General features: G+C 44.7%; 1 protein-coding gene across 2 annotated transcripts in view; it reads left to right on the plus strand.

Moving 5' to 3' along the window:
* Positions 1–19960, plus strand: part of eps15 (epidermal growth factor receptor pathway substrate 15) — a 234586-nt gene that overhangs the window by 144238 nt on the left and 70388 nt on the right. For both annotated transcript variants that reach the window (XM_038794268.1, XM_038794267.1), the window contains exon 14: positions 9067–9228. In XM_038794268.1, coding sequence (XP_038650196.1) covers positions 9067–9228 — 162 coding nt within the window. The remainder of the gene's footprint in view (positions 1–9066; positions 9229–19960) is intronic.

Consider the following 19960-nt stretch of genomic DNA (forward strand, 5'->3'; position numbering starts at 1 on the left):
TAGAGGGAGCACCAGAGACATGACACAGCCACACTCAACCAATAGAACAGTTAGATAGAATGGGCATTCACGATACACACGCAGGTGACACGACCACAGGAGCGCATTGCACCAACCTATATATAAAGGACACAAGACACATGATCTTCCTCTTTCCAGTGGAGCCAATCAGTGAGTACAGACACAGGATTGATTCAATGTCACTCCCACCACGTGGATTGTAGCAGACTGGTTAGTCAGTCTGAGTAGCTATAGAAGGATTAACAGTCGTGGTGAACCTGAGTAGGAGAAGTGTAAATAGTTTAATAAACGTGTTGAAGTTATCTCCACATCTGAACTTCCTTTGTCAAGTGCACCACAAGGAAGCCACTTATGCTACGCCTAGAGCATAACAAGATAGATAGCACTGTGGCTTCACAGCGCCAGGGTCCCAGTTTTAATTCGCCGCTGGATCACTGTCTGTGAGGAGTCTGCACATTCTCCCCGTGTCTGCGTGGGTTTCCTCTGGGTGCTCCGGTTTCCTCCCACAGTCCAAAGACGTGTAGGTTAGGTGGATTGGTCATGCTAAATTGCCCTTAGTGTCCAAAAAGGTTAGGAGGGATTATTGGGTTATGGGAATAGGGTGGAAGTGAGGACTTAGTGTGGGTCGTGCAGACTCGATGGGCCGAATGGCCTCCTTCTGCACTGTATGTTCTATTCTATATAACCAACCGGGCATCTTTATTAATCAAAAGATATTCCACTCGACATTTAGCAGGTTTTCAACAACCAGGAAGCAAATGTTGCAGGTCTCTGTCTGGTTTCCTGGCAGCAGCCCTGATTCAACCGTCTTGCACCAATCTTCTGTGCCAACATTATTCCAGCCAGGCCACATGACTTGTGTCAATGATCTAGTTATTGCTTCAGCATTGACATAGGAGAACTGTGCCACCAGTGTTGCGTGATACACCAGCCTCTGACCTGGTCAACACAAGGTCACTTCTCGCTCACGTGCCAGAGGTATCTCCAAATCTTAAGTTCAAATGAAACAGATGGACAATGGTTAGCCTTTAGCACGACGGGACAGATAAGAGAAATGACTGGCTGATGAAAGAATATGGAGTTGCCATTCACTGTGTCGGCTGAAATTTTAAGTAAGAAGGAAAGAAGAAGATGAGCTGTGAAGAAACACTGCACGAGTGCTCGTCAGTGTTCTGAACTGTCGCCCTGACTCTCCAGCTGCGCATGATTTCCAGCACATTTTCTTCAAACAAATGCAAAAATCGACTCATGGCCTCCATGTTTCTTGAGGTGAAGTTAGATTTTAACCAAATGTTAATATCTTTGTCAGACACTGGAAAAATAAATCTATAGTTGCTTTTCAAATCTTGTATTATTTCTCTTGTCATTTGGGTGATTTCTTGATCACCTGGCTCTTCACTTTACATCTAAAGCTACTCCACCTGTTTCATTTCAAGTGCTGAAGACTTGAAGACATCTCTGCTACTTGAGGAAGAGGTGGGCAGCCTAATGTTGATGTACGTCACTCATTCTAAGCTGTAACAATCATTTTGCATGGTTTTGGGAAGATTATAAACGCAGTGGGCAGCACGGTTGCATAAGTGCATAGCACTGTGGCTTCACAGTGCCAAGGTCCCAGGTGCGATTCCCCGCTGGGTCACTGTGCAGAGTCTGCACGTTCTCCCCGTGTTTGTCTGGGTTTCCTCCCACAGCCCAAAGACGTGCAGCTTAGTTGGATTGGCCATGATAAATTGCCCTTAGTGACCAAAAAGGTTAGGGGCGGTTATTGGGCTACGGGGATAGGGTGGAAGTGAGGGCTTAAGTGGGTTGGTGCAGACTGGATAATGGCCTCTTTCTGCACTTTATGTTCTATGTTCAGTAACTATTTTGAGCAGTAACCTTTTACTAGAAAGGGGGTTTCAAATCCAGGCGGGCCGATTTTGGGAGGGTCGTGTGGCGAAAAGGTCGTAGCTTTTAAAAATGCCCAGTAAGAAGTCTTGCAACACCAGGTTAAAGTCCAACAGGTTTGATTAAACACGAGCTTTTGGAGCGCAGCTCCTTCCTCAGGTGAATGGCGCTGCGCTCCGAAAGCTCGTGTTTGAATCAAACCTGTTGGACTTTAAACTGGTGATGTAAGACTTCTTACTGTGCTCACCCCAGTCCAACGCCGGCATCTCCACATCTTAAAAATGCCGGCTGCGGCGGACTTTTGAGATTGCTGGTCATCCTGTGCATGCGTGCTGGATTAAGCAGTGAGCAGGTCCGGAGCCCAGCGGGGTGGACCGCCTCCTCCTGACGTCAGAGCGCACTGTCCAGGGTCAGTTTTTTTCAGCAAACTACGGAGTCCTCTCATCAGAAGTGGTGGCAGAGAGCAGGCCATGCACCCCGTACGCAAACGTCAGTGTCCTGGGCACAAGAGAGATTCCTCCAATTTGTAGCTGCCAGCAGGGCTGGGGTGATCTCCAGGGCCTCTGGTGAAAAACCCATGTAGAAGAAACTGAAAACAGGAACAAAGCAGCATAAAGATGATTATTTGAGGTGTGGGTTATTAATTGTGCCACCGCAAATCAGGATTCAAAAGTTCCTGTGTGTTATATGCAGAGAAGCACTGCATATAAATTTAAAACCTTCAAAACTTCAAAGACATTTGAAGACTAAACATGGCGAGTTCAAGGACAAACCTCTTGATGTTTTTTCAACGGATGCAGATCTTAAATCATCAGCTGAAGTCATTATCAGAAATGTAACATTGAAAATCAAAGCAAGTGTGATTGTGAGAACCAAGTAGGCTCACCTGTAACATTAAAGGTAAGTGAAAATGGTGGGTCTCGAAGGTTGGCTGGTGTGGTATGCAAAGATTGGCCGGCGTAGGTCGTGAAGGTCAGCTGGTGTGGAGTGCAGTAGGCCCGCTGTGCACAGATGTGCAGGTTAGGTGGGTGGCCACACTAAATTGCCCCTTTGTGTCCAAAGGTTCGGTGGGGTTACTGGGTTACGGGAATAGGGTGGAGGCATGGGCTTAATTAAGGTTCTCTTTCAAGTGTCAGTGTAGACTCGATGGGCCGGGTGGCCTTCTGCACTGTAAATTCTATGATACAGCCAACCAATGAGAGAACATTGGTGTATAGCACTCTGAGAGTAGCTGCTGTCCTCACAATTGTGCAGTAGAAGTATTTTTTAATGAAAGCTTTTCAGTCAGCATGCTCTTACATGCAGGGTGGGGAAAAAGGAGGAGAGAGAAGAGCAGGATCAGAAAGGAAGAGAGAGGGAGGAGGGGACTGTGGACTTAAATTGGGGAAAGAATAGCAAAGTATGAGTCGGAAAAAGAGGGGGAAGAGACATGGGAAGACAGATTAGGACAAGGGAGTTGGACAGATACAACAGGAGGTTCATTGACGGCTTCTGGATCGTTCGCAATGGCTGCTCCAGAGCTATATGTAGAATGGGAAGGTTAATAATATGCATCCTTGAGTGTATTGAGGACAAAGCTCATGTCAGGCTCTGTCAATCATATTTTTCTGGCACAATTTTATTATTCTTTTTCCACCTTGACATCCATGTTGGCTATGTACTTTTAATGTTTGTATTTGGTTTATGTTGGTGCATAGTAACATCAGGATAAGAGCTGTATTGCGTGTGGATCCTCTCTGCAGTGATGCAACAGTAGGAACTCCAATCTCTCTTGACTGCATATCAGTAGCAACGTGTTCTGGGAAATTTGCAGCATTTGTGTGCCTTATCCTGAGAGTGTTGATGGGAGCATTTTTATTTGGAGCTCCAGTAGTGGAGAATAAATAAATAATTCAGTATTACCTGAGGTGCAGGGTGCTAGCAGGGCCAAGAGACAGGGTGACAATGTCACCATAAATAAAAGGGCTGCTGCAACAAGGTTGAAAAAAATCAGGAAGAGTAAAACAAGTGTTCAGAGTTTAAGAGACAATTGCAACAACCAGATTTAAAATGGGACAGCAGCCTTCAAATGTAAATGAAAAGTCTGATGCCATTTTAATGCAGTCTGCGAATTGAGAGTTAAATCAATTGTGATCAGTTTGCACAGTAGTCAAGGCAAAGAAATCCGAAAGGGGTTGGTGTAAAATCTTGCCTGGATTCGCTGTTTAAAGTAGAACGGAGCCTTTGTTTGAAAGTGTCATTTGGAAAACCTGGTCTGGATTTCAGAATGCAAACCACTAAGGGAAAGCACACTAATGAGAGAAGATTTTAAAGTGTGTTTTTGGGAATAGAGTTTGGAAACTACATGACAATCATGTGGGGGGATTCTGAGGAGACATCCACAACCATTCACTTGGGTTCAGAGTGGAGAATGTATTTGCTCACTAAGTGTGCTTGGTGTTAATGAGACAATCGTAAATTAAAATGTAATTAATAATCATGTTAATCTTACAACCTGTGTGTAATTGTTAAGTTAAGCGTGGAGTAAAGGAATATTGTTTCCTAATTCAATTTTTTCATGCTTAATAAAAAAAATTTCTTGTTGAAACTTATTAGCGGTCCTGTGGTTCTGGTCCTCCACAATTTATAAAAAAGAGTAAAAGTTATGGTCTTTTGAGCCTGTAGAGGGTCATAGAATCATAGAATTTACAGTGCAGAAGGAGGCCATTCAGCCCATCGAGTGCACCGGTCCTTGGAAAGAGCACCCTACCCAAGCCCACACCTCCACCCCATCCCCGTAACCCAGTAACCCCACCGAACCTTTTTGAACACTGAGGGCAATTTATCATGGCCAATCCACCTAAGCTGCACATCTTTGGACTGTGGGAGGAAACCGGAGCACCCGGAAGAAACTCACGCACACACGGGGAGAACGTGCATACTCCGCATAGACAGTGACCCAAGCCGGGAATCGAACCTGGGACCCTGGAGCTGTGAAGCATCTGTGTTAACCACTATGCTACCATGTTGCCCACTGCTTCCACCACCCTTTCAAGCAGTGAGTTCCTGATTCCCACCGCCCTCTGGGTGAAAAAGCGTTTCCTCACATCCCCTCTAAACCTCCTGTCCCTTACCTTAAATCCACAGCTCTTGGTAATTGATCCCTCCACCAAAGGGAAAAATGTTTTCCTGCTATCTATGCCCCTCATAATTTTATACATCAACTGGAATTGTAACACTAGCCCTTCACACTGCCCTTTTTAGCCGATACTAGTGTGTATTTTGAAAATATCATACTGCCAATAAAAGCAACCTACTTTTATCAAAGTAAAAGCAAAATACTGCAGATGCTGGAAATTTTAAATAGAAACAAAGTGCTGGATAAATTCAGCAGGTCTGGCCGCATCTGTGGAGAGAGAAGCAGAGTCAACGTTTCGATTCCGTATGATTCTTCAGAGCTAAAGCGAGGTAGAAATGTGGGATTATATTGCTGGAAAGTGGGTAGAGGAGGTGGAGCAGAATAGAAAGTCAGGAATAGGTCGGAGCTAAAGAGCTATCGATAAAGGTGGCATGGACACAAGACAAAGGGCAAGTGGGTTTTTTTTCCAATTAAGGGGCAATTTAGCGTGGCCTACTCTGCACATCTTTGGGTTAGGGGTGAGATCCACGCAGACACAGGGAGAATGCAAACTCCACATGGACAGTGACCCGGGGCCGGGATTGAACCTGGGTCTTCGGCAGCATGAGGCAGCAGTGCTAACCACCGTGCCGCCACAAGACAAAAGGAGTGCTAATGTTGGCAGTAGGTGCTATTTGTTGCATAAAGGTTAGATTGCAGAATGTGTTAATAGGAAAACAGAGATCAGTGAAAGCAAAACGAAAGAACAAGTGACAGATACCCTTGTGGGGGAGGCAGGGGACTGTTTGCTTTGGGACAAATAAAGAAAACCGCAAAGTGGTCAAGGTGGAAGGGAAAGTTCACAGTCTAAAGTAGTTGAACTCAATGTTGAGTCCAGAAGGCTGTAACATGTCTAATTGGAAGATGAGCTGTTGGGCTTCACTGGAGCACTGCAGGAAGCCAAGGATGGACATGTGGGCTTGAGAGCAAGATGGCGAGTTGAAATGGAGAGTGATCGGATGGTTGGGGTCATGCTTGCGGACTGAGCGAAGGTGTTCTGCAAAGCGGTCACCCAGTCTGCATTTACTCCCCAATGTAGAGGAGACTACATTGGAAGCAGCAAATGTCATGGACCAAATTGAAGGAGGTCCAAGTGAAATGCTGCTTCACCTGAAAGGAGTGTTTGGGTCCATGGACAGTGGCAAAGGGGTTGGTGTCAAACCTGTGATTGCATGTGGAGTGCTGTGGAAGGGGATAAAGGGTTGGGGGCGGAAGGAAGAGTGGACCAGGGCATCACGAAGGGAGCGGTCCCTGAGGAATGCTGACAAGGCAGTGGAAGGGGAAAATGTATGTTTTGGTGGCATCATGCTGGAGTAGGTGGAAATGGTGGAGTATGATTCTTTTAGGCTGGTGGGGTGGAAAAGTGAGGACAAGAGGGATCCTATCATGCTTCTGGAGGGGAATGGCTGAGAGAAGACATAATGGGTTGGGCAGGGTTGTGTGTCCTGTCAACTAGAGTGGGCAGGGGGAAACCTTGGTTGATGAAAAAGCAAACGTGTAAGTGCTGATTTTGAAGGTGGCATCATTGGAACAGATGCAGCAGAGATGGAGAAACTGGGAGAATGGGATGGGGTCCTTAAATTGGAAGCAAAATTAATAACATTTTCCAGGTCCAGACGAGGGCATGAAGCAGCACCAACATGGTTATCGATGTAATAGAAAAAGAGTTGTGGGAGAGGGTCTGAGTAAGATTGGGACAAGGATTTTCTACATATCCCACAAAAAGACTGGCATAAGTTTTATCAAAGCTTTCTTCTTAAAACAGTTTGAATGAACTATGATGAGCAGAGGTAAATGATGGTTAGCTGAATAGGTTATGTACAATCAAATTAGGTCTATTTTGTATCCTTTTTTTAATGAATAATAACCCAACCCTCTGAATCTGCCATGTTGTTTACCCAACACCAATGCTGACAGCTTTCAATATCACATTTTACATTGCTTTTGATCTAATCTGAAGAAAAGCACCTAAAGACAGGCTATTCTAGTTTTCTATGTGAAGTGTCACAATGATATCTCCAATTCAGTTAGCTTTTTAAAGGTTTTGTAACTGTACATAAGTAAACCCTTTTCCCTATAATGGAGTATCTCTAGCCCCTTTTGTGCATTAGTTTGACTTTGGAATGTAATTACATTGCAGGATGCTTGTGTATTTTATATGTTTCGTGAAGGTTGAAGGTGCATTACAAATTACCAAGAAAGATCTGTGCCGTTGACGTTTTAGAAGCAAGATTAAAATAATTAAATTTAAGTGATCGAAGGCACCTGTGTACAAATTATAAATTATATGCATTTCTTGGGCTATATTACAGTAAAATGAAAGAGTGCATAAAGAATGTTGCAATGACAAATACCTGCCATGTGCTTTTGCGAAGATGGAATAGAGAATCAGACTTTTAATTGCAATAATGTAATTGACCAAACCAAATAGGATTTCAATTTGTTTAAAAACAAATATATCCTACCCAAGACAACGGAAGTGATATACTGAGAATGCTAGAAATCTGAAATTAAAACAGAAAATGCTGAGCATACTCGGGAAATGCTCCGGCAGCATCAGTGGAGAGAGAATGAGTTACCTTTAAGGTTATTGACATTTTGTTAGAGCTGACAGAAGTTAGAGATACAACAGGTTTTAGCAAGTACAGAGGCAGGAAAAGGTGTTGGTGGGAGGGAAGGAAGAACGTGAGAGTAGATCTGTGGTAGGGCGAAAAGCAGGAGAGATTTACATTATTTTATATTCTTTCTCAAGTTGTGGGCATCATTGGCGAGGCCAGCATTTGCCCATATCTAATTGCCGTTAGGGTGGTGACGAACAAACCATCTGAACTGCTGCAGTCCATATGCTGTAGGTAAGAGTTCCAGGATTATAACCCAGTAGTAGTGAAGGAACAGCGATATAGTTCCAAGTCAGGATAGTATGTGGCTTTGATTGCCAGTGTTGTAGCTGTACTGGAACAAGTTGTTTAGGGGGCGATGTTAAATAACAAGAAGGTTGCTGGTGTAAGGCAAAAGAGAGTTGCAGTGAAATAAATAAAGAAACAAAAGATGGGGCTGGAGCAGATGTAAATGGACAACAGCATCATCAATATCATACCCACTGTTTGAAAAAAATTGGGTGCAGCATTTGTGATCCAAAATTATTGAACTCATTGTTTAGTCTGGAAGGTTGTAAAATACCTAATCAAGTTTACGTTAAGCTACATTGGAACAGCGTAAGGAGACTGAGGCCAGAGTTTGACTGGGACAGAGAATAAAAATGACAAGCGACTGGAAGCTCAGGGAGACCCAAGAAAAGTTGTTCGGTAAAGTGATCACTCACTCTGCATTTGATCTGGCTAATGTAGAGGTGCATGCACTGAATACAATACACTAAATTAAAAGAAGCATGGGGGCGGCATAGTGGCACAGTGGTTAGCAATGCTACTTACGGCGCTGAGGACCCGGGTTCGATCCTGGCCCAGGGTCACTGTCTGTGTGGAGTTTGCACATTCTCCCCATGTCTGCATGGGCTTTACCCCACATCACAAAGGTATGCAGGTTAGGTGGATTGGCCACACTAAATTGCCCTTAATTGGGAGAAAAAAAAATAATTGGGTACTCTAAATTTATTTTTAAAAAATCAATTGAAAGAAGCACAAGTAAATCGCCACTTCATCTGGAAAGGAATGTTTGGAGCCCTGGAAGTTGGAAACGGAGTAGATGAAAAGGCAAGTATTGCATCTCCTATGCTCATAATTTAATATGCTCCTGTGAAGCACCTTGGGGCATTTATTACATTAACGGTGCTATACAAATATAAGTCGTTGTTGTATAATCGAATCATACAGCAATAAAGGAGGCAACTCAGCTCAAAGTTGTATCATACCTCATAGGTTTTCAAGAAACTGCTCTAGGTAGTGAAATCCAATTTCTGTTGAGCTTATTTACAATAAAAGTATACATTTAATATTTTTGTTGATAAAATGTGTTTTCATTCTAAGTGAATTCTTTGTCTCCAGGATCTCCAGGATGAAGTTGATAAAGAGAGCACAAATCTCCAAAAGTTACAAGACCAGAGGCAACATGTCCAGCAAGTGCTCAGTGGCTTGGATCAACAGAAAAGCCAACTGGAGGAAGAGCTTAATGACATCAGGCAGAAGTGTACTGAAGAGACACATCTGGTAGGTCCTAGTTGCTTATGAGTATAATAATGTGAGTGATTGACCTCATCGTGGTGGCACTTCTTTTAGCTCCTATGCCAACTTAGTGTCAACTCATGCTAACTAATGCCCCCCACCCATCACCCTTTGCCCTTATCTTCCATGCCTGATCACTAATGTGCACCATTGCATGTTATTGAATCAATTCAACTTAAGGTTCTAGCACCACTTAAAGCCACATCACCTCTTAATTGTCAAGTACTTTCTAATTGTTAAGCAAAAGCTGAACAATTCCAACATTTAAAATTTAGCTCCAGACAGTACAAGCTAATTTTCAATCCTACACGTTGTCCCCAGGAGTTGCTGACTGGAAGTGAGGTTCTTCAGTCAAAGGGTAAGGAAAATCTGATAATCTGATGCAAGTAACTGCAATGAAATCCCCAGATTATAAATACAGTTTGGGTGGGTGGGTGCTTGGCCGGTGTTCACTCAAAAGAAAATCAAAAGAGCAAAAAAACAGTTTTGATAAAGTACACAATTTAAACTTGAACAATGTTCTTCTTGCCATCCACAAAAGGGATAGTCAAATATAACAGGCATATGAATGGCTTGGATTTTGGACTCTTGTTGATCTTTATGAGCAGTGGCTTGTGATTTGGATACTAACACAATGTCATCAGGCTGGAAGTGTTTTGTTGGCTTGCTTGTCTATGTGAAAAAAGATGATTCTGCACAGCATATAGGATTCTGTGATGTTAACCATATTTCAAATGATAAAAACATAACTAAGACTTTTAACAATAATAATAATCTTCATTAGTGTCACAAGTAGGCTTATATTAACACTGCAATGAAGTTACTGTGAAGATCCCCCAGTAGCCACGCTCCGGGAGCGTCTGTTCGGGTACACTGAGGGAGAATTCGGAATGTCCAAATCACCTAACAGCATGTCTTTCGGGACTTGTGGGAGAGGAAACCCACGCAGACACAGAGCGAATGTGCAGTCTCCGCACAGACAGTGGCCCAAACGGGGAATCTAACCTGGGTCCTTGGCGCTGTGAAGCAACAGTGTTAACCACTGTGCTACCATGTCGCCCATACAGTAGCAATGAATGTTGTGCAAAGCAATTCAAGACTAATTCTTCACACAAAGGGTCATTTGGAATCCAGAACAGTTTTCCCTTAAAAGCTGATGAGGTTAGAAAAATTGAAAGTTTCAGAGCTGAGATTGATAGGTTTTTGTTAGGTAAGGGTATTGAGGGATACAGAACCAAGCAGGTAGATGGATTTCAGGTACAGATCAGTCATAATCTAATTGAATGGTGGAAAAGGCTTGAGGGATTGAAAGATTATTCCTATGTCCATATGTATTGAAATCTAAATTTCAGAAAAGAATAGTCATAATTAATATCAATACCCTACAAAATTCATGTACTTACATTGGGTATTTGAAAGTCATAAAATGGTGTGCTGCAGCAGCATGCTGCCAAACTGTCTATTCATACATGGACCACATACAATACAGGTTAGGCCAAATTTTCCACCCTGACCTGGGAGTGCGATGTAGGTATTACTCCTCACTCTGTAAATCCGACTCAGCAATAAGTGCCCTGTATTTTCAGACTTTAGTTTTGGAGTGAGGAGGAGTGGATGGGGTGGAGAGGGGCATCAGATACTAACAAGAGTCTGACCCACCTCCCCTGGAAAGAGTTCAGAAACAGCCACAAGGGGCGCTGATAGGCATTCTGGTTAAAAAGCCTACCTCGTGCTCCAGGGCCCAGTTATAATGAGAACAAAAAGCAGTCCTCTAATCCTCCACACCCCTTTCACGCTGCCCCACAGGCTGCCTGTCTCATGAATGCCAACTCATGCCCCTCACCAAACCCACAAGGCACCTCATACCCCACATGCCAACCTATGATCGCCATAGTTCTTTATAGCCCCTGTGGCAACTTAGTTTCATTTCATACCAACCTTTCGCCCTTATTCAACTAATCCATTACCCACCATGGGCAGACCTCAAGAGCCACACTGAGATGAAAACAAAACTAAAGTTTTGAATGCTTTCTTTCAGACTTCATTGTACTTTAAAAAAATACTCTCATTGCTAGCATTTAAATCCCTTCATTAACCCCTTCTGAAAAACAAACATTTGTGTTTATAGCCCCACAATATTTGAACTGTCAATTAAACAGAATCGACAGGCACTCCATTGTGCTAATGATAGGATGTGGAAGCAATTGGGTTGCACTAATCCTATATTGATAACCCTCAGGCTTGTGTCAACACAGAGGTGAACTAGCAAGCACCGTTTTTTTTTCCAACTGCAGGCTGGATCTTTTTTTAAGGATCTTGGGATATAAATGACTCAGCAGACAGACAGTCCACAATAATAATCACTTTTTGCACATATTTCTGTCAACTCTTAGCAATTTCAAAGGACACTCTACCCCTCCAAAAGTGTACCATACCTCTACAGATAATTCAGCAGCTTAAGCTCTTTCCCTCTAATGTCTAAAACCCATGAATTGTGTTTTGGAAATCTCAGTAATGAGAATTGCATCTGTTCAAAGACATCATGAACCACGGTTGTGCAAAATATAGCCTGCCATTTCACCATTCCCGTACCCCCATTTCCCTCCACTGGCAAAAATGATGGATGCCTTGTCCAGGGTGGGACTTCTGGAATCAGGGCTCTGGCACCATTTTGGCGAAGGCATGGAACCCGTCCATATTTATGAAAATCCTGACTGTTTTGTCCGAAATATACTATTTTTTGCTGAATATTATCATTCGTAAGACAAAAGATTGTGATCTGGCTCAAAGCCACTTCATTTTGGGCATCCAGTGTCTGATTGAGTACTCCCAAGTTAATAACACGTTTGGCTGCTGGGTCAAGCTCTCTCTGTTACATTCTAATAATGGACGTCTAGTGCTCTTAGCGCACATTTTGACATCTTTGTTTATTGCACTAATTGCCTTTGCTTCACTATTGAGCCACATTGACAATTTAGTGCTAAATCATGCAACAATTTTATGTAGTGGGTCCTGCCCAATAGATCTTTGATTGACATATTATGCAAAATCATTTCATATAGAACCGTAACTGCCACCCTGAAATATATTCTTGCATGGATCTTTGAACCCAGGTTGAACCAAGCTATTCACAACTTTGACTTCAACACAAAACTGGCTCATTCCACCTCCCGTTTCATGTTTTCTGCTCCTGCCTAAACCCATATGCTGCTGAAATTCATATCCGTGCTTTTCAACCTCCATACGTTCCAGTGCCTTCATGATCTGTAAATGCTGTCCTTATCCAGTGGCTTAGTGACAGGAGGCAGAGGGTGTTGGCCAAAGGTTATTTTAATAATTGGAAGCCTGTGTCCAGTGGTATACCACAGGGATCGGTGCTGGGTCCCTTGCTATTTGTAGTGTACATTAATGATCTAGATTCATCGGGCGGACCGCACGGCATCTTCAGGCAAAGCTAAGGGTGGAGGGGTTTGCCTCCTCATCAACTCCTCCTGGTGCTTGGATGTGGTGACCCTGGCGACGTACTGCTCCCCAGACCTGGAATACTTGACCGTAAAGTGCCGCCCATACTATCTTCCACGTGAGTTCACTTCAGCCATTATCACAGCGGTCTACATCCCACCCCAGGCAGAAGTGAGGAAGGCGCTGGATGAACTGTACACAGTCATAAACAACTATAGTAAGAAGTCTTACAACACCAGGTTAAAGTCCAACAGGTTTGTTTCAAACACAAGCTTTCGGAGCGCAGCTCCTTCTTCAGGTGACTGGAGAGGTACCTCTCCAATGTGGAGAAACACAATTTCAGGAGGGAATTATTTAAATTTAATAAATCTATTCAGAGTTTAACAACTGGTGAGTTAAATTCACAAAAAAATTGTGGAGGTACCTCTCCAGTCACCTGAAGAAGGAGCTGCGCTCCGAAAGCTCGTGTTTGAAACAAACCTGTTGGACTTTAACCTGGTGTTGTAAGACTTCTTACTGTGCTCACCCCAGTCCAACGCCGGCATCTCCACATCATAAACAACTATGAAACAGAACACCCGGAGGCCTTGTTCATTGTGGCTGGAGACTTCAACAAAGCCAACCTCAAGAGTGTACTGCCAAAATTCCACCAGCACATCTCCTGTCCCACCAGGGGCGACAACACTCTTGACCACTGCTACTCAAAAATCAAGGGCGCCTACCGTTCCATCCCCCGACCGCACTTTGGGAAATCAGACCATAAGACTGTGCTCCTTCTCCCGGCTTACAAGCAGAAACTCAAGCGGGAGAATCCAGCTAAGAAGGTTGTGCAGTGCTGGTCCGAGGAGACAGAAGAACTCTTACATGACTGCTTAGAGACAGTGGATTGGTCCATATTTAAGAACTCAGCGACTAACTTAAATGAGTATGCCACCACCGTCATAGACTTCATCAGCAAATGTGTGGACGACTGCGTGCCAAAGAAAGCAGTACGTACGTTCCCCAACCGGAAACCATGGCTCAACCGTGAAATTGACTCCCTACTGAAGGACAGATCTGAGGCGTTCAAGGCAGACGACCCTGTCCTATACAAGAAATCCAGGTACGACCTACGCAAAGCCATCCGAGATGCCAAGAGAGAATATCAAACTAAGCTAGAGTCACAGACAGACTCTCGGCGGTTGTGGCAAGGACTAAACAACATAACGGGCTACAAAGCGAAGCCGAACAGTATCTCTGGCAGCAGCACACCCCTCCCCGATGAACTTAATGCATTCTATGCTCGGTTTGAGCAGGTAACCAACAATCCGCTGTCGAGTGCCCCAGCAGCCCATAATTCACCCATACCCACCATCACAGTTTCCGAAGTCAGATCGGCCTTCCTGAAAGTGAACCCACGGAAGGCGATGGGCCCGGACGGGATCCCTGGTCGTGCACTCAGAGCCTGCTGGCAGAGGTATTCACAGACATCTTTAACCTATCCCTACTCCACTCCGAGGTCCCCACCTGCTTCAAGAAGACCACCATCATACCGGTACCAAAGAAGAATCAGGCAACATGCCTCAATGACTACCGCCCGGTGGCCCTGACGTCAGTTGTAATGAAGTGCTTCGAGAGGCTGATCATGAAGCGCATCACCTCCATACTCCCGGAACGCCTTGACCCACTTCAATTCGCATACTGTCGAAACCGATCCACATCAGATCCACATCCCTGGCCGTACACTCATCCCTAGAGCATCTCGAAAACAAGGACTCCTACATCAGACTCCTATTTATTGACTACAGCTCGGCCTTCAACACCATAATCCCAGCCAAGCTCATATCAAAGCTCCAAAACCTAGGACTTGGCTCTCCACTCTGCAACTGGATCCTTGACTTTCTGACCAACAGACCACAGTCAGTAAGAATGAACACCAACACCTCCTCCACAATAGTCCTCAATACCGGTGCCCCGCAAGGCTGCGTACTTAGCCCCCTACTCTACTCCCTGTACACACACGACTGCGTGGCAAAACTTGGTTCCAACACCATCTACAAGTTTGCTGACGATACGACCATAGAGGGCCGGATCTCGAATAACGACGAGTCCGAATACAGGAGGGAGATAGAGAACCTAGTGGAGTGGTGTAATGACAACAATCTCTCCCTCAATGCCAGCAAAACTAAAGAGCTGGTCATCGACTTCAGGAAGCAAAGTACTATACACACCCCTGTCAGCATCAACGGAGCCGAGGTGGAGATGGTTAGCAGTTTCAAATTCCTAGGGGTGCAGATCACCAAAAATCTATCCTGGTCCACTCACGTCGACACTATCACCAAGAAAGCACAACAGCGCCTATACTTCCTCAGGAAACTAAGGAAATTCGGCATGTCCACATTAACCCGTACCAACTTTTACAGATGCACTATAGAAAACATCCTATCGGGCTGCATCACAGCCTGGTATGGCAACTGCTCGGCCCAGGACCGCAAGGAACTTCAGAGAGTCGTGAATACCGCCCAGTCCATCACACGAACCTGCCTCCCATCCATTGATTCCATCTACACCTCCCGCTGCCGGGGGGAAAGCAGGCAGCATAATCAAGGATCCCTCCCACCCGGCTTACTCACTTTTCCAACTTCTTCCATTGGGCAGGAGATTCAGAAGTCTGAGAACACGCACGAACAGACTCAAAAACAGCTTCTTCCCACTGTCACCAGACTCCTAAATGACCCTCTTATTGACTGACCTCATTAACACTACACCCTGTATGCTTCAACCGATGCCAATGCTTATGTAGTTACATTGTATATCTTGTGTTGCTCTATTATCTATTCTCATGTATTTTCTTGAATTTTGTTTAATTCCCTTTTCTAATGATCTGTTGAGCTGCTTGCAGAAAAATACTTTTCACTGTACCTCGGTACACGTGACAATAAACAAATCCAATCCAATCCAATCCAATGTGGGTGGTATGATCAGTAAGTTCTCAAAAAGCACAAAATTGGTGGTGTGGTAAATTGTGAAGGTGAAAGCCTTAGATTACAGGGCAATGTAGACGGGAATGTCAGATGGGCAGAACAGTGGCAAATGAAATTTGATCCTGAAAAGTCTGAGATGATGCATTTTTAGAGGACTAACCAGGTAAGGGAATACACAATGAATGATAGGACACAAGGAGGTACAGAGGGCCAGAGGGACCTTGGGGTGCATGTCCATAGGTCCCTGAAGGACACATTGCTACCACAGTCTATCTTTAACCGTATGCGGTGGACAAATGACTTCGAGCCGGCTTCGTTTAATCAAATAGTATTTATTCACACTCTCACAATGTTACAGTTAATCAGTCACATCATCCAACACAAGTTAATTTACAGAATACTAAAGTTCATACTAGACCTTAACTTTAGAGTGACTAGCAAGTACCCAGACAAATAAAGACCTTTATCTGTATTCGACTTTGGTAGTCCTCAATATTGGGTCCTTGGTTTGGTCTGATGCTCTGGCTCTGGTTTTCCTTCTGTTTGGTGGCATGATGGCCCTCTTCATGGTGGCCAGTGAAGATCACTTTTGTTTCATTGCTATTGTATGCTGCTGCAGAGAGAGATTCTAAGATGGTGCAGCACCTCTTAACCTGCTTGGATTTTGTGCCCCTTTTGGGCAGTCCCTGGGTCATAACCAATCATTTGATCAGGATTCGATCACCCTGATTACATCCAATCAGAGGCTGCCACATCGATTTCTGGATGGGCACTCAGTGGCCATGCCTGCAAGAGTTGGGGGCAGGTAGGCCCTTCCAAATAAGGAATTTAGGTGCCGTTATATCTGGTTAACAAGTGTGATTGACAGGTGAAGTAAAAAAACTCATCACTATTCTTAGAATTCCCCCTAAACCAAAAAAAAGGGTCAAGATATTCTAAATGGTGAACAGGGATTCTCACTCCCTGACTCCTATGCAGACTCAAGTGGGTGCTATTTGAGACAGACTAGTGTTTCAAGTTATCCCCTGGCAAAACCCATATCTTCATAGAAGAATTTTATCTACTTACCACTTAGTAGCATCGATCCTGGCTCCCGCGTTGCTAAGTAATTAAAGTAGGCTTTGTAATAACCACTGTTTCAGGTTAAAAATTAAGTTAATTTATTATTATTTTTTCTTTTAAAAGATAAAATCACTGTCTTTACAGAAAAGTAAAAAATATCTTGCTTCTGGATTCTCCTGGTTGGCTGATCAGACCTTCCTGGGCTTCCTTGACAATCTCTCTTCTTTATCTGTTGGTTTTCTGCCGGTTCTTTTGTGGTTCTGCTCAGTTTTCATGTTCTGTCCGTCCCATGTACCAAAATCACTCTGCAAGCTGAGAGTGAGTGCCTGGCTGAGAGCCATTCAGGATATATCTCTCCCTTCTAACAGCCTTGCTGATTACATGACATTATTTTAAAGTATTGTCTTCTGCTTCTTAATGCAATACTCTTTTTTGTCCATTTGATTCTACATCTAGTTTCCGTAATGTCTAACATGAGAATGCTTTCATGTTAAGCTTGACCTTAGTTTGTCAGCTCACTTGCAGGGAGGCTTCCTGCTAATTATTCTGTGGCATTCCAGCCTTTCAATCCCTTATCATTTTTAATTATTGTATTTTCTTGTATTACTAAATGTCTCAAGTTATATTCTTCCCATTTTACAACTTTACAAGTTGACTGCTTTTTTGAAAAGAAGCAGTTAGCTGCGGTGAATTGTCCCGTATCAAGATCAACTGTTCTCCAGATTTCCACTTTTAACTGGTGCCATTATGTTTCTATTGTTCACAAATAAATTTTATTTCAAGTAATTCAAACTTGAGATTCTGGCAATTTCAATCAGTTGCTTGCTAAACTAATTAACTTCTATTAAAGGGTGGAAAACATGTTCCTTTTATGTAACTTAAAACTTAACTTTCATAGAAATTTCTCCCACTTGAACTTGAACTAAAGGTATCAGGTTACAGCATGAGCTGCTTCCTTATCTCAAGGCCTGTGTGATAATGGCTGTCTCCATTATAAAGAACTTTTGTCTGCAGTTAACCCTTTGAGGGACTTCTGCTTTATCATTTTTTAGCATTTCATTACATTTACGTTTGTAGGATCTTTTCTTTTACTTTGCTTTTTCTCATGTTCCTTGGGTTTTATCATCAGACCTTCATGTTTCATCTTTTGCATTTTTCTTAACACAGGATATTTCTGTTGTTCCTGGAATGGCCTTTTCCTGTGTATTGTGATGTCTAGGCTGCAGCTTACTCATCAATGTTCATTTAAACTACAGCCTGCTTGTCCTTATACGGCTACATTTTCCTGCGTCCTTTGCAGGATGCCATCTCCATAGACAGGTAGATAAGGTGGTTAAGAATTAACTGAGACACTTGCCTTTATTAGACAAGGCATAGAATATAAGAGGAAGGTTATGATGGAGCTGTACAAAAACTCAGATCACAGCTAGAGCACCATGTGCAATTTTGCTCACCACACTAAGGAAGGATGTGATTGCACAAAAGGGTGCAGAGGAGATTCACCAGGATGTTGCCTGGGCTGGACTGTTTCAGCTATGAGGAGAGGCTAGTTAGGATGGGATGTTCTCCTTAAGAGCAGAAAAGGCTGCGGGGGACCTAATTGAGGTGTACAAAATTATGAAGGACATGGATAAGAAAATAGAAAGAAACTTTCCCCCTCAGTTGAGGGGTCAATAATCAGGGGGCATAGATTTAGAGGAAGTTTGAGGGGAAACCCTTTCACCCAGAGGGTGGTGGGAACCTGGAACACATTGCTTGAAAAGATGGTAGAGGCGGGAACCCTCACAACAAATTGGCACTTTTTTTAATTGCAGAAAAAAAAGGAAAAAAAAAAGGGGCAGCACGGTAGCATGGTGGTTAGCATAAATGCTTCACAGCTCCAGGGTCCCAGGTTCGGTTCCCGGCTGGGTCACTGTCGGTGCGGAGTCTGCACGTCCTCCCCGTGTGTGCATGGGTTTCCTCCGGTTTCCTCCCACAGTCCAAAGATGTGCGGGTTAGGTGGATTGGCCATGCTAAATTGCCCGTAGTGTCCTTAAAAGTAAGGTTGGTTGAGTAGGGTGATCATTGCTCGGCACAACATCGAGGGCCTGAGGGCCTGTTCTGTGCTGTACTGTTCTATGTTCTAACATTTAAGAAACATTTAGATGAGCACTTGAAACACCATGGGCAAAATTCTCCCCTATCCGGCGGGGCTAAGGGGCGGAATTCTCCGACCCCCCGCAGGGTCGGGGAATCGCCCGGGGCCGGCGTAAATCCCGCCCCAGCCGTGGCCGGAATTCTCCGGCATCCAAATCGGCGGGAATCGGGAATTCTCCGCACCTTTAGGGGCTAGGCCCGCGCCGGAGTGGCTCCCGCTCCGCTGACTGGCGCCAACGGCCTTTGCGCCATGCTGATCGGCATTGGGGCTGGCCGAAAGGCCTTCGCCGGTCGGCGTGAGTCCGCGCATACGCCGGAGCGTCATCGGCCACTGACATCACCACCGGCGCATGCGCGGTGGAGGGGGTCTCTTCCGCCTCTGCCGTGGTGGAGGCGGTGGCGGAAGAAAAAGAGTGCCCCCCTTCGCACAGGCCCGCCCACGATCGGTGGGCACCGATCGTGGGCCAGGCCACCGTGGGGGCACCCCCAGGGTCCGATCGCCCCCCCAGGACCCCGGGGCCCGCTTGCGCCGCCTGCTCCCGCCGGCACAGAGGTGGTTTAAACCACGTCGGCGGGAGAGGCCTGACAGCGACAGGGCTTTGGCTCATCGCGGGCCAGAGAATCGGCGCGGGGGGCCCGATGACCAGCGGGGCGCGATTCCCGCCCCCGCCGATTTGGATGCCGAAGAATTCCGGCCACGGCTGGGGCGGGATTTACGCTGGCCCCGGGCGATTCCCCGACCCTGCGGGGGGTCGGAGAATTCCGCCCCTTAGCGTACAATTCTACGGACCAAGTGGTTGAAAATGGGATTAGAATAGATAAGTGCTTGATAGATAGCACAGACACGATGGACCAAAGGGACTCTTTCTGTGCCGTGAAGCCCCTATGACTCTAATGCCACACCGAGTCATGCTCACACATTATTCGTATGGCCTACATTGGCTCCTGGTTCTCCAATATCTCTAATTTAAAATACTCATCATGTTTAAATTCCTTTATGGATTGTACTGTCTAAATGCAACTCCCGCCAGCCTGGAAATCCCCATCGGAATGCTCCATTCTTCTGAATTTGACTTCCTGAATATCTCACCATT

This window comes from Scyliorhinus canicula, chromosome 4 (genome assembly GCF_902713615.1).
Source record: "Scyliorhinus canicula chromosome 4, sScyCan1.1, whole genome shotgun sequence".
Lineage (NCBI taxonomy): Eukaryota > Metazoa > Chordata > Chondrichthyes > Carcharhiniformes > Scyliorhinidae > Scyliorhinus > Scyliorhinus canicula.